This window comes from Xenopus laevis, chromosome 7L, assembly GCF_017654675.1.
Source record: "Xenopus laevis strain J_2021 chromosome 7L, Xenopus_laevis_v10.1, whole genome shotgun sequence".
In the NCBI taxonomy this organism is placed as follows: Eukaryota; Metazoa; Chordata; class Amphibia; order Anura; family Pipidae; genus Xenopus; species Xenopus laevis.
The window spans coordinates 31,682,420-31,698,602 of record NC_054383.1 but is presented as its reverse complement, the minus strand read 5'-3'; the positions used below and the strand labels follow the sequence as shown (position 1 = coordinate 31,698,602).

Below are 16,183 nucleotides of genomic sequence, written 5' to 3'. Positions count from 1 at the left end.
TATAATGGCCAATTCTAAGCAACTTTTCAATTGGTCTTCATTATTTATGGGTTTTTTATTATCAATTAATTGCTTTTTTCTTATGACTCTAGCTTTCAAATGGGAGTCACTGACCCCTACTAAAGCTGGCCATAGACGCAAAGATTTGATTGTACAAATCTCCGTTTCATACGATTTTCGGGCCATGTGTGGAGTGTCCCACATTTTTTGTGAGATGGCAATCGGTCGTTCAGTTGATCGGACAGGTTAGAAAATTTCTGTCGGCTGCTGTTGTCTCTGCATGTATTGCCGATCTGACGATATCAGTGGGAGACTGTCACCAGCTTTTGTAGGACATAACTTTCGTACAATTGCTGGGGCAGAATATCATCTGATCTGTTCTTTTACTACGTTATTTGATCTGAATGGTTAGTGGCAGGTCGGGAGATGGCACCGAACGAACGTTCATCCGATATGAAGATAAATAAGTCTATGGCCAGCTTAAAAAACAAATGCTCTGTAAGACTACACAGTTATTGCTACTTTTTATTACTCATCTTTCTATTCAGGTATTCGTATTCCAGTCTCTTACAGGGTCGGACTGGGTCAGCTGCCTGCCCAGACCCGCTCCTGCACTCCGCGATGCTGTACCAGTATAACGTGCGCACTCACACGTGCATGCGGGTGGGGGGTGACGACGGCAGCATCGGTGGTGCTGAGTTTTGTGGCAGGGGGGCCCGGGGGATGGTGTGGGGGGGGCACTGAGGCTGAAGGCCAGTAGACCCTGGGCCCAATCCAACACTGGTCTCTTATTCAAATCAATGCATGGTTGCTAGGGAATTTGGACCATAGCAACTATATTATCAAAATTGCAAACTGGAGAGCTGCTGAATAAAAAGCTAAAATAACTCACAAATAATAAAAAAATTAAAACCAATTGCAAATTGTCTCAGAATCTGGGGTGTTTCGCCAATGAGGCGAGTTGAGGCTATCGCCTCAGACGGCAGCGCCCCATTAGGTACCAGGGGCAGCAAAAATGCTGCTCCTGGTACTTTAAGAGTGAATTTCTGGGGGAGGGGGGCAGCAGCAACTGCTGTCGCCTCAGGCAGCGGAGGGGCCAGGATCGCCCCTGCTCAGAATATCACTTTCTACATCATACTACAAGTTAACTCAAAGGTGAACATCCCCTTTAACCTTAGTGGGTTACTGGGCTGGGCTAATAGTTTATTGCAGTGTGCAAGTACTTACAGTGCACATAAAGAGCATTTTACTGGATAGTGATAGAATTTATGCAGAAGAACAGTTTATTGATGTGTAGGGATGGGCGAATTTGACCCGTTTCGTCTAAAATTTGCGCGGCATTTTTTTTTTTTTTGACGCACATCCCCATACAAGTCTATGGGCGTCATTTCTGCAGCGAAACAAGCCGAAAAAATTCGCCCATCCCTATTGGCACGTGCTAGTATTTACACATAAGAGCACTTTTACTGGGGAGTGCTAGCACAAACCTGCCTATACGTGACAGGTATTCTTTTCATCCATCTGCCTGTTCTCAGGTGTCAAGCTGTCAGCTGCTGGAGTAGCGTTGTCATTCTGTTATTGCCATAAATATTTTACCTAGTGGAACATAAGCAGGATATCCATGCTTGTGGTGTACTGTAACAATTTTCTTGGTAATATATTCCCTGTTGCATTTGTTTTGCTATAGAGTTATCTACTGCTAGAATTCATAGATGCAGTTGTAAGTTATTATTATTATTATTATTATTATTAACATGTATTTAAATAGCTCCAACATATTGTGCAGAGCTAATCTAAAAACATAATTAAGCTTCGACAGTGCAGGTACAGTATGCATATGTAACCTTTTATCCAGAATGCTTGGGATCTGGGATTTCCTGGATAACGGATCTTTCCGTAATTTGGATCTTAACATACATAGTTAAATCTAAATTATATATATCTATATCAATACTGAATATAGAGTTTAGTATCATAATAGCCTTTGATATTATGTCTGTCCAAGAAATCATCCAAGCCACTCTTAAAGGCATTAACAGAATCAGCATCACATCATGTGCTAGAAAATCATCTAAACATGTACTTATAATTACAGAGAAAAGGGAAATCATTTTTAAAAATTTGGATTATTTGGATAAAATTGAGTCTATGGGAGACAGGCTTTCTGTAATTTGGAGCTTTCTGCATAACGAGTTTCCAGATAACTGATCCCATCCCTGTACTGTTTTATTATTACAGAGAAAAAAGGAAATAATTTTTAAAAACTTGGATTATTCTACTCTAGTAAGAAGAGTTCTTAATCACCCTTCCTCAGCTCAGTAGTAAATAGCAGGGGCCAAAACCTTATTTAAGATTAATTAGTTCTGTAATCCCCTTAAAGCCCCTCCCCTCTCAGATGCTAAGTATGGAATTGTTATGATGACCTGGAATTGGCCTCCTAACTGTGACCTTGCTGGATGTAGATTCCCCGATAAAAACAAGCAGCTGCCTTATGATGCTTCTTCTGTCATTTGTGTGTGCTGTTCTTTTTTGTAAGGACAAAGGGGGCTATGTAATAATAGGTGCAAGGATTTAATTTTTTTACAGGTCCTATACCTATAGCAACGAATTAGCTGTTGCCTGCTTTTAAATGTGGCAAATTTGCAAATAATGTTACTTACATCTAATTTTTATGAGAACATCAATATTTTAAATAGACACAAACTATTCAATAATTGCAATAATTTTATTATGATGTAAAGAGTGCTATTCTGAGACAATTTGCAGTTGGTTTTCATTTTGTATTTGTTGTTTTTGAGTTATTTTGCTCTTTATTCAGCAACTCTGCAGTTAGCAATTGGTTTCAGTTTTTCATTATTTGTAGTTTTTGAGTTATTTAACTTTTTATTCAGCAACTCTCCAGCAATCTCAGCAATATGGTTGCTAGGGTCCAAATTACCCTAGCAACCATGCATTGATATGAACAAGAGACCGGAATATAATTAGGAGAAGGCCTGAATAGAAAGATGAGTAAAAAAAAGTAGCAATAACAATACATTTGTAGCCTTTCAAAGCATTTGCTTTTTAGATAGGGTAAGTGACCCTCATTTGAAAGCGAAAAGTCAGAAGAAAAAGGCAAATAATTAAAAGATGATTAAAAATAAGTAATGAAGGGCCAATTAAAAGTTGCTTAGAATCAGAGTTGAACTGGGGGGCACAGGGCCTGCAGCCTCAGGGGCCTACCACACCATCCCCTGGTCCCCCCAGCCGCAGATAGGGTTGCCACCTTTTCTGGAAAAAAATACCGGCCTTCCTATATATTTATCTTTTTTCCCTATTAATAACATTGACATCTCCCATCATTTTTAAAAGGTGGCAACCCTAGCCGCAGAGCCCCCTCTCCTCCCATCCCAGCCGCAACCTGTTCCCTCCCCCGCCCTCGCACACCCCCCTGTAATTTTTTCTACGCGCCACGGCCGGGGTCAGAGAGAAAGGTAAGCAGCAGCAGTGCAGGGTGCAGGTCTGGGCCGGCGGGGCCCAAAAGAATGCTACCCCCAAGCTCTCTCTCATCACTTGCCAAAACCATGACCCCAGTACTTAATGCAGTTCTGACTCTGCTTAGAATTGCCTATTCTATAACATGCTAAAAGTTAAATTTAAGGTGGACCACCCCTTTAATCATGTATAATACATGTGCTCTACCATTTCTATTCAACCACCCCATCAGCTTTGCATAGTAACCCAAATATTAACAGATTAATTGATCTTTGGATCAAAGAGGCCACAGTGTTTATTATATAACATGTTAATATATATTTTCAAGTACAAACTCTGTTAACTAAAGCTGGCCATAGACGCAAAGATCTGATCGTACGAATAGAGGATTTGTACGATTTTTGGACCGTGTGTGGAGAGTCCCGACATTTTTCGACCGATGGAGATCGGTCGTTTGGTCGATCGGAGAGAAAATATCTGTCGGCTGTGGGTAATAATCTCTGCATATAGATTGTACGATTTTCAGTGGGAGACTGTCACTAGCTTTGTTAGGCTGATCTGTTCTCTAACTACTTTATTTGATCTAAATGGCAAGACTTTGATCTGATTGGTGAGTGGCAGGTCGGGAGATGGGAAAGTCCGATCGTACGTTGATTCGTACGATTGGATTTTTGCGTCTGTGGCCAGCTTAACAGATAACTTTATGACTATCGCAGACCTCCTATTCCCTTCATTGGCAGATGGCCCATGGAAAGCACCAGATTTTGCCTCTTTCCAACTCGCCAGCTGCCACCACATAAATTTGATAAACGCTCTCTCATCACTTGCCGAAAACGTGACCCCAGTACCTAATGCAGTTCCCATTTCAGTAAAGAACCTCCAAATTATACCCAGCTGTTCTCATAAGTTGTCTACCTTTTGTAGCTGTGACAACCTTTGCCATGCTCAGGCCCGGACTGGCAATCTGTGGGTTCTGGCAAATGCCAGATGGGCTGCTGTGTGGTTCAATAGAAAGATACCATATAGTGGGCTGGTAGGGGGCTGTTTGGGCCTCTGTGTACTTGAATGGCAGGGCCTATTTTGACTCCCAGTCCAGGCCTGGTGCTCATTCCTAACACCAAAGCCAATGTGTTTCACAGTCCATAGGAGGGCAGGTAGGGGTTCTTCAAGGCCTGCTGTGCTATTCAAGTGGCACTCAGATAGAAGCGCCTGCATTTTTACCACACCCACCTTCCCCAGTGCAGCTCCTGTATCAGCCCCACAACCATTGGCCCATCTCCCCTTTGTCTCCATGTCTCCCTACATCCTTATTTCTCCATGAGGCAGTAACTTAGGTCCATGTTACTCATCCACCACTATATCCACAGGAAACCACTCCCCTTTTTTAAACCTAAAGCCTTAAAGGAATTGATCAGTGTAAAAATAAAAACTGGGTAAATAGATGGGCTTAGCAAATGTATAAAGGCTGGAGTGACTGGATGTCTAACATATCAGTCAAAACACTATTTCCTGCTTTTCAACTCTCTTAGTTTCCACTGACTGGTTACCCTGGTTACCAGGTACTAACCAATCAGAGACTTGAAGGGGGGCCACATGGGTCATATCTGTTGCTTTTAAATCTGAGCTGAATGCTGAAGATCAATTGCAAACTCACTGAACAGATATGTACCATGTACAGAGAACTGAAAAGCAGGAAGTAGTGTTCTGGCTATTATGTTAGACAATCCAGTCACTCCAGCCTTTATACATTACATTTTTGGCTAACTAACTATATTAGAAACATTTTTTATTTTGCACAGCCTATCTATTTACCCAGTTTTTATTTTCACGCTGAACTGTTCCTTTAAACCCCCAGGAATCCCTACTCTGTGTCAATCCTGCTACCCTCCATTAATCTGATTCCTTTATTTATTTACAGTGTTTCAGTTAAACAACTGTTTTGTGAAATGGACACATCACATTATTTTGTTATCTAATGAACTTGCCAAAGTATTTTAACCCTTTTTCCTGCTCAGTGTTTCAAAGGCAGACGATTTATGGCAGGAAGTCATGTCCTGTGAAAGTTCCCTCCTACTTCCTTCCTCATATTCATCACACATCCTTACACTGATCCAATATTTTATTCCATATGCCCCCACCAGAGAATCCATCTGCATGATCACTTTAATGTGTGTTTGATGTCAGCGTGTTTTCATGTTGTGCGTCAGTAGCTTTTGAAGTGTGAACGCGACAAATTAAAGGCAAACTACATAGTGAATAAAGTACCCCTTCTTGTAAAATAAAGGATATTATAAGTTACCGAGGAGTTTCTTGCCTTTGGGTACCACAGTAGAGTAATACCAGCCTGTTTTAACTTATAGGGTTCAATATTGGGATTACATACTGACTTCTTTGCAGTCCATATATTATACTTCAGCATAAAATATTATTTGCATTTGAATAAATTCTTTTGGAGATGTTTGGCTAATCCTCCAAAACTATCTCAGTACAAAAATAAGCATACCTTTTTTTAATATTTATTAATTAACATGTCCCCCCCCCCCTTAACAGATGTTCTCCATTTGTGCTGCCCCTTCTGTTTCCTAGTGTGATTGCATGCTTGGTTTCTGAACTTATAAACCCACTACATTAGTAATGTGTAATTGACAACTAGGACTGATACACCTAGGCTAAATTTTATTCTTTTTCAACAGTAAACAATTATATGACCGGTGTATCATATAGTTGTATCATATACACTTATATATGTTTGTGTCTGTGTGTAATAAATACTGTATGTATAAAAATGGCATCCACCTGCCAATGGAGACATGTATATTGAAAAATGGCTTGACATGAGCCCTGCCTGAACAAAAAGTTCAGTTTGGGATACTACACTGCCACCAAGGTGTCTTGAGCACAATTGAATTAGTTCCCAGAACAAGTGTCAGAATCATAAACTAAACCAAACAAAAAAGTATTTCTTTTTTATTTACCATGCTCTTTTTCTTTTCCCCCTTTAGGGATGGAGGTGGGGTCGGTGGTCCGAGCAATCTTTGATTTCTGTCCCAGTGTGTCTGAGGAGCTGACGCTGTTTGCTGGGGATGTCATTGAAGTTTTGAGTGTTATAGATGAGTTCTGGCTCATTGGCACCAAAGAAGGAATTACTGGTAAGATACTTTTTTCTGTTGTTTGTTTAAAAGGGTTTCTGTCACAGAAAATAAGTTCCCTCTACCGAAGATTAAAACTATGGTCTAGATGGGAAAATAACAGTATTAGGGTAATGTTACACCTGGAGATTCAGGGAGACTAATCGCCTCTTCTTTGGGGCAACTAATCTCCCCAAACTGCTTCCCCCTGTATTCCGCCTGCTAGAATGAAAAAAACGCCTGCGGCTTGGCACTCGCAGCGTTCATTCTCCAAAGTTGACTCACGAGGGCGACTTCGGAAAACTAAGCGCGACGAGTGCCATGCCACAGGCGGAAGACAGGGGGAAGCAGTTCGGTGAGAATAGTCGCCCCAAAGAAGAGACGATTAGTCGCTGGGCGACTAAATCTCCCCGAATCTCCAGGTGTGACCTTACCCTTAGTGGACTCCCCATGCGGAGGTTTCAGCACTCACTGGGGCCTTATTTCTCCAAAAATACTGCTGTTTTCTCATTCAGCTTTTGGTCACTGTTAGCCCACACCTCCAGGGGTGTTATAGGTTCCCTTTAAAGGGGTGGTTCACCTTTAAGTAGACTTTTTAGTTTCTAATAGAATAGCCATTTCTAAGCAAATTTTCAATTGTCTTTCATTATTTTTATTTTTTTATAGTTTTATAATTATTTGCCTTTTTCTTCTGGCTCTTTTCAACTTTCAAATGGGCGTCGGTAACCCCTTTTAAAAAACAAATGCTCCGTAAGGCTACACATTAATTGTTATTGCTACTTTTTATTACTCATCTTTCTATTCAGGCCCTCAACTATTCATATTCCAGTCTCTTATTCAAATCAATGCATGGTTGCTAGGGTAATTTTGACAATAGCTACCAGATTGTTTATAATGCAAATTGAAGATTTTGCTGAATAAAATGCTAAATAACTCAAAAACTTGCAAATTGTCACTCTTTACATCATACTAAAAGTTAACTCAAAGGTGAACAACCCCTTTTAAGGAGAACTAAAGCCTAACTAAAGAAGTAGGCTAGAAATGGTTTGGGCTTCTGTAACAGCCCTTTAGCAGTAAAGATCTGTGCCTCCAAAGATGCCCCAGTAGCTCCCCATCTTCTTTTCTGCTGATTCACTGCACATGCTCTGTGCTGCTGTCACTTACTGAGCTTAGGGACCCACTCACAATATACAGTGCTCTTAGAATATAAATGTCACACTATAAGGCTGATTAGTAATTAAGATGTATAATTACTACATGGCAGCACAGAAACCAGTGCAATTAGCATCAGAATTTAATAATCGGCCTTTAGCATCAGTTTATATTACAAACCAACCTCATTTTCTGCTTGATAATTTGTGACAACCCCTAAGCTTTGCTGCTCAGAGCCCACTGAGCATGTCACAGACACTTTCCAAGATGGTGACCCCCTGTGACAAGTTTGAAGTCCTGGATTATTGCTGCTATTGAGAAGCTGAAACTTTAGGCTGGTGCAATAAGTTCAGTATATAAAAATGAAATTTTTAGCCATATTAATTTTTAAGGTTTAGTTCTCCTTTAAGTACTTTCTGTGACTAGTACTACAATACATACCTTCATAAGATGTAGATAAATAATAATAAAGAATATAAAAGGTAAGCTTTTCCAGAAACATTAAAATGTTGATTAAGAAGGAAATGGAAGGACATAAGGATTTACAGAAGGAAAGAGAAAAGTAGAGGGGTATGGTGGGAGGTATGGGAAAGATTCTGAACTTTTTCTTTTAATACTGTATGTTGTTCCTCCCTGGAAATGCTAGCGGGCACATTTAAATACATTTTTCTTGAATTTATTTTTATAGACTTTTAACACAAAAAAACAGAACGTGTTTTGTATGCTTCAGAAGCACATTGGTATAAATAAGCTGCTGGTGAACCATGGTGGTACCCATTCAAACTGAATAGGACAAAAAGGCACATTTACACACTGATAACAGATGAGCTCTGCAAAATACATTAAGGCTGATGTACTAAGGTTGCAAAATGCACAATCTGCCATGTTTTTTGCACTTTGCGTCTGTCTGTAGAAAAATCATCAGATTCAAACGGTAAACGTACCATATATAAAATATTTTTACTTTTTGACGTCACTGGCCCTTTAAACATCAGCTGGTGCTGAATTGCATGAGTGCAGTTACCAATCACAGTTAATCAATGATTCCTTAATAATGTCTTAGGCAAGTTAGAAAACGAAAGCACAGTTTTCTTTTTTTCTTTTTTTTCCAAAATACAAATAGATAATATCCACATTATTATACACATTGCTTAAAAGAAAAACAATACGATAATTTTAATACATATATTAATTACTAGAATTCTTTCTATAGAAGAAGACATGTGCCTATACTCATCTAAAAAAGGGAAGTGTCAGTGTAGGACAGGTGTCAGTGCCAGTGAGGAGCTAGTGTGAGTGTTGTTCTTGTTCTAAAAAGAGGGTGATGGTACTCTTTGCTAGTATTCTTTCTGTAGGAGGTTTGTGCCTATATTCTTCTAAAGAAGAAATGTCTGTGTTCTTGTGTGGGATTAGTGTCTGTACCAGTGAGGAGCTAGTGTCCGTGTTATTCTTATTCTTAGAAAAGAGTGATGGTGCTTTTGTGTGGGACAAGCCCATGTTATTAAAAAAGGAAAGTGCCAATATTGTTATAAAAAGCAATTCACAGTGCTATTTTAGCGGCAGATACTCATCTCATTCCAATAAAGGTGCTACCGTTTTTAAAGTGAACAAGTGCCTACCTTCTTGTGAATGGGAAAGCAAAAAGAGAGGTGCTTTTAGTGTTATCAGGAACCTGTGTATTTATTATTATGAGAAACTAATACTCTTACCCTGTGAGGGCTGTGTATAGATTTATATTTTGGGGGAAAAGTACCTGTGCTATCATGAGTAGGTAATGTATTTGCTATATATATAATTAATATATATATATATATATATATATATATATATATATATATATATATATATTCCCCCACAATCACAGCACTCACGTTTAAGGATCTCTTCTTGGCCTGGGTGCGTGTGTCCAATGTAAACTGTAGTCCTCCAAAGCAGAGACCGCACTCTCAGGGCTTATGAGAATATAAATTATTTTATTAGAAAAAACTAGTTTTTTCTAATAAAATAATTTATATTCTCATAAGCCCTGAGAGTGCGGTCTCTGCTTTGGAGGACTATATATATATATATATATATATATATATATATATATATATATATATATATATACACAATAAAAAACAAAGAACAAAAAAATCACAGTATGAAAAAGAAAAGGGAAATTAAAGAGGGTAATAAAACAGTAGGGAAAGGAAGACGAAAATATCCATAACAGATATTGATCATTTGAAAAGCCTGCATTGCCTTTTCTTGCTTATTTGATCCAATAGCTTTATATATGAAAATGACTTTGCTGAAGAAGATATTGTCCATTTAAAAAGCTCTGGCCATATTTCTGCCATAGTCTCATAGCCAAAATCCGGGAAGTTTGGGTCTTGTGTTGGGCTTCCCTCACAAAGTATTTCCTCACATATATATTAAAAACAAAGGAGAAAAAGGAAACAAAATTTAAATAAATGGAAAGTTATATACATGTATAGGCCCGAAGACACAAAAATCTCATTTGGTGCATATTGAAATGTTACATGACTGCTTGGGGTTCGTGATCCGTTGGTACTGCTTTAGTAAAAGCCATGTTTGATGAAGATCTTGTTGGAAGCCAATCTTGTCGAAGTTTAGGTGCTTTAGTTATCAATTTTTGAGGAGTAATGGTATGATGTGGCCATATATGCCACTTTTTTAGTAATTGTATCCTGTGTTCAGGGGAGTCAGCTACTCATGAGAGTATCCTCAGTTTGACTGGAAAAAAACACCTATTTATAATTCTAGAGCTTCTCAATACGGAGGTTACTGGGCTGAATTCTCTGCGTTTTTGCATTGTATATGCTGAGAGGTCTGGGAAACAGGAAAGTGTTGAGTATCTTTGAGGCAGAGTTTGTGTGTTGCGGAAAGCTGTCAAAGTTAGTTCTTAAATGTGGAAAAAGTGGAGGCGCAAAATGACGTCTCTAGAAGCATTTGGTGGAGCATTTTTGTTCTTAGGTAATCTATGTGCTCTATCTACCAATAGTACCTCTTGTTTTTCCTTCGGATGAATTTCCAGAAAAATTTCCTGGATTGACCGAATTAGGTCCTCTGCTTTTATTTGCTCTGGGATACCCCTTATACAGATGTTGTTCCTCCTGTTTCTGTCTTCTAAGTCTGCTAATTTTTAGTTAGAAGCTGCACTTCCCCTTCTAGGGTATTATTAGCATCTATCAGCATGTTATGAGAGGTCACAAACTCTGCCATTTTTGTTTTCAAGTAATTGGTATGGTCCCCCAACTGCTGTATCTCATGGTGCAGTTCTCCTACTGCTTGTCTGAAATCTGCTTGGAGATCCGACCTAAGCGTGGTAAGTAAGTCCTTTATTTGTGGCAGTGTTATGGCTGCTTGTTGATGTAGTTTGGTGCTGCATTTTGTTTTAATGCTCATCTGCACTGTTTTCTGGACTGCTACCGTTCAAGTTCACACCTTCTTGTATGGGGGAACGCGGCTCTACTTGCGAGACGGTTTTAGGGTACAATTCTGTCATTTTCATGGGAGATGCCTTTTTTTCTAGTTTTACCCATGGCTGATAAGTTATGGCCGGTGTTAAACCTTATATTGATTGCTCTGAATCCTTTATGTTATCGGGACCAAGACTAGACCCCTTTGTAGAGATAATATCTCAGATACTTAATTATATTTCTGCAGGCTCCTTCTCCTTGTTTCTTCTGTGTTTCCACTATACTACATACGAGGAGTATGATAAGAGAGTGTTGGGGGTGTTCTTCTCCACTAGACCATACCCACACAATTTTTTTAGGAATCGTAGCTGGGGTAAAGTGGCTCCAAAAATTTCTGATGTATGTAATTAGAGGGTTGTAAAAACTCCTCCGAATCTTATCCTCAGTTTTAATAAAAGTTCTGAAAGCTGCTGGAACACAGGGGCACAATGCAGCTACCAATAATAACAGTAACAATCAGTGACACCAATAACACCGGCACACTAGCACACTAGTAAATTGCCTACACCTCAACTTTGCCCACTAAATTAGTTGAAGGGCTTCTCGAACCTGTGCAGAGGCACTGTACGAAACCAGATACCGCAGTGCTTCGTATCCTGCTGTCCGCTTCCTCCAATGGAGGTCTACCGCCAGCGGTCACTTCGCTGACCTCCCACCAATAGCGTCGTCCAGATCCCGGTGTCCCTGGACCCCTGCCCGAGTCGTGCTCTCCGTCGGCAAGGCAGCCTATATCTCCGTCTCCTCTAATGCTCTGCATTCAGAATCTGCCGGCTGTGAACACGTGATGAGAGGAAAAGGAAAGACAAGGGAGCACTCACAGACCTTGTGAATCTTCTTCCTGCTGTACTAACACGTGAGAAAACGCTCCCGACACGTACAGCCTTCAAGTAGATATATTGAACACAGAGCACCAGCAGTCATTAAAATCCATATTTTATTAATTCTTCATTAAAAAGATAACCAGGACATGTATCCCAAGAGTCGCTTGACGTGTTTCGTGGACTAAGCCACTTTCTCAAAAGCTAAAAAGGCTGTGAACACGTGACTGTTCTCCACTGCAGCTGCAGCTTGTTTCCGGGTTTCCAGCGTCCCTGGTTCATATGCCAATTTTAGCCCCGACAGCTTCCCCCAAACAGTTTGTGGGTAATAATACCCTCACATTTCACTTTTCCACCTTTTTTTTTTTTTTCCGCCTACCAGGCCATTGTATTTAGGGAATATGCCCTATAGAGCACCACCGTGGTGCAGAGCTTTAGGTCAGCGCGGCCATCTTGCCCCCTCGCTCCCCTTCTACAGCTGAAAGCACATTTTTCATTAGTTGGCATGGGTAGTTGTGCTGAAGACAGTTCCCATCTGTGTTAGTAGATGAATCCCACATGTCTACACTGAGTCAGAGTTCTTGGATGCAGGGGGTAGCCTGGGACTGCTGTGGGTGTATAGGGCCCAGCATCAGACTCTAACTAAAAAATGATCATCCTTTTCACATTTTTGGAAGGGTCTAAAATTATTTTGCAACTGTGCCCAGTAACTTCTAGTTGCTCCACAGCTGGTATCATTAGTCCTTGACAGCCCAAGAGATTATATTGCATTTTCATGTTTGACTTTTTTTTTTCAGAGAATGGCACTGCCAGTCCAACAGATGGTTAATTTCCTACAGTGTAACACAAACATTCAGCACATTTACAGGACAATTTGGCAAGAAGGACCTTTCTTTCATTTGTCTGTAGATTATATTTAGATTGACTAAGGCTATTAGTGCAGAATATACATGCACTTATATATTACTTAAAATATTCCCTTTAAATGGGATAATTTTAATCTTTACCAACGATTAAATACAGTTATGGGACCTGTTATCCAGAATGCTCAGGACCTGCTGCTTTCCAGATAAGAGATCTGTCCATAATTTGGATCTCCAAAAGTTAAGTCTACTAAAAAGTAAACATGAAATTAATTTAAACATGAAATAAACTCAATAGGATTGTTTTGCCTCCAATAAAGATTAATTATATCTCAGTTGGGATCAAGTACAATGTACTGTTTTATTATTACATATTAATATGTGGATTATATCATTATAATGGAGTCTATGGGAGGTGGCATTTCCATAATTCTGTGCTTTGTGGATAATGGGTTTCTGGATAGTGGATCCTATACCTGTACTCACATCGGCAAACATTTGGGCTGCTTCTGGAATTAACCCAAGTTTGTGTATAAGACCAATGGAAGCTGAGATCCTATGGGATTTTGCACAGAGGCAAATGGATAATGTTAGAAAGTGTCTTCCATTAGCTCCTAATTACTGGTATAGGATTTATTATTGCCCAACCTATTAACCTGAAATCTCATGAATACAGAAAAGTAATTTTCCATTTAAGGAACTATTTCTATTAACTATTTGCTTTTTCTCTTTAAAGGTGTATTTCACATGTACATATCTTTTAGTATGGCATAGATATATTCTAAGGCAATTTGCAATTGGTCTTCAGTTGTTTATGTTTTTTTTTTAGTTATTTAGGTTTTTGTTCAGCAGCTTTCCAAATTGGTATTTCAGCTGCTAGCTGGTTGCTAGGGTCTCATGTGCCCAAGAGACTAGGCAGTGGTTTAAACAAGTAAAGCTGGCCATATATGTTGAGATTTTTAAAAGATCTGATCGTCGTGAGACCATGATTATCTCGGAATGATCGTACGAATTGTCCAACAACTAAAAAGACCAATTTGCCAGGAAAACAAAGGGGAGCTGCCTGCTTGGCCCTGCAAACATAGATAGATTGCACTGGGACCGACAAAGATTTTTTAACCTGGCCGATCAATTTCCTGTCAGATGTAGGGTGAAAAATCGTAAGATGCACGATCGTTCGAATCCCACTAACTTCACGATAATTTCGAAGGATTCGTTGTTTGGCAAGAAAAATCTTTGCGTCTATGGGGAGCTTAAGAGAGGGCCTGCATACAAAGACAAGGCATAACAAGTAACAATAACAATACAGTTGTAGCCTCACAATAGTTTTTAGCTGCTTGGCTCAGTAACCTCCATTTGAAAGCTTGAAAGAAATAGAAGAGGAAGACAAAATATTCAAACTCTATTGGAAAAAAATTAAGACCAATTGCAAAGTTGCTAGTAATAGGGCATTCTATAATATACTAAAACTTGACTCAAAGCTGAACCACTGCTTTAATAATATGAACTGTACCATTTAATAGGCTAGTATAAGAATAAAAAGAGACCCTATGAGTGTACTGTACCTGTTTAACTGAGTGTACTATACTATTTTATTATCAGGATGTCCTGTTATGACTTACAAACAGATTTTGACTTTCTCCTTACATTTTTCATATCTGTCTTTGCAGGCCAGTTTCCTGTGAGCTTTGTGGAACAGCTGTCCATCCCAAGTCTTAAGCATGGAGAGAAGCTCTATGTCTGCATCAGTGAATTTACCTCCCATGAACCAGGAGCGCTCTGCTTACAAAGAGGTATGATTTTTACAGAAAAATGCATAAGCAGGTGTAAAATTCTTTCTCATGATTTTAGATTAAAATTGTGATACTGCTGCTAACCTGATAAAGGGGTTACCTTTGGGTTAACTTTAAGCATAATCTAGAGAGTAATATTCTGAGACAATTTGCTATTGGCTTTCATTTTTTATTAGTTGTGGGTTTTGAGTTATTTAGCTTTATATTCAGCAGGTCTCCAGTTTCAGCAATATGTTTGCTTGGGTCCAAATTACCCTAGTAACCATGCATCAATTTGAATAACTGACAAATGAGTAGGAGAGGCCATGAATAGAAAGATGAGTAATAAAAAGTAGCAATAACAATAAATGTGTAGCTTTACAGAGCATTTGTTTTAAGATGGGGTCAGCTACCCCCATTTGAAAGCTGGAAAGTCAGAGAAATAAGGCTAACATTTCATAGAATGATCTTGTACACTAATCAAGCACAAACAAGCAGGTTTTACTGCAATTGTACATTACAATATATACAAGTCAATATATACAACTGTTCCTATAAACAGCGGAATGCTTGATGTCCAAAAATTTTGTCAATTTCTTCAAATCTCTTCCCAGACTCATAGGCAGCTTTAACTTTCTTTCTAAAGGCCTCAAAGAGCTCTTTCATTTGAGCTATGATCAGGACTGGACTGGGATTCAAAATAGGCCCTGGTATTCCTAGTACAGAGAGGCCCAAACAGACCCCACCAGCCCACTTAATAGTCACTTTCTATGGCACCTTATAGCAGCCCCTCTGGCATTTGCCAGAACCCATAGATTGCCAGTCTGGGCCTGGCTATGATGATACCACACACTTCAACAACAAAGAGCAAACCTTAAAAAGCACAAGTTCCTCCAAGATCCTCTCTGATCTGGGCTACTAGATTATAACTTGAGGTATTTGAGCTAGTGATAGATGTAGGGGGGTGCAGACACAGTGGACTACAAAATGTAAACGGTGCATGATATTTTTATCTTTATTTAAATTTTTATATTTCCTTTATCTATCAATATTATTGAAATGAAGTGTATATATATATATATATATATATATATATATATATATATATATATATATATATATATACATACATACCCAAACAGTCCGAACACTCTCGGTCCTTCAGTTCCACTTTGAGTGCTGCACTTAGTTGTGTGTAGTATATTCATCCAGAAAATGTGCGCACTCCACATTTATGATGTAAAACAGTACATTAACGTTTCGGTTGTGGTCTACAACCTTTATCAAAATGTATTAACATCTAAACTTCCGTAGAGGTTTATATATATAATAACCATTCATAGAGGCGTCAGCACTCTCGATACTTAGTTCAAATGTGCCTGGGTGCAGTGTCCAAAATGTAGAATATCTATCACACAGAAAAGGTCCCCACTCTCAGGACTTAAATAAAAATAAAAAATGTTTTATTGAATGACTAACGTTTCAGCCTTT

At 39.1% G+C, this 16,183-nt stretch overlaps 1 protein-coding gene across 3 annotated transcripts in view; it reads left to right on the top strand.

The window, feature by feature from the left end:
• The window catches only part of dnmbp.L (dynamin binding protein L homeolog), a 104,916-nt gene that overhangs the window by 16,052 nt on the left and 72,681 nt on the right, over positions 1-16,183 (top strand). For 2 of the 3 annotated variants that reach the window (XM_018225296.2, XM_018225297.2), the window contains exons 2-4: positions 6,477-6,623; positions 10,996-11,085; positions 14,591-14,713. In XM_018225296.2, coding sequence (XP_018080785.1) covers positions 6,479-6,623; positions 10,996-11,085; positions 14,591-14,713 — 358 coding nt within the window. In that variant the 5' untranslated portion in view covers positions 6,477-6,478. The remainder of the gene's footprint in view (positions 1-6,476; positions 6,624-10,995; positions 11,086-14,590; positions 14,714-16,183) is intronic. The other variant, XM_018225298.2, reaches the window with a different exon arrangement.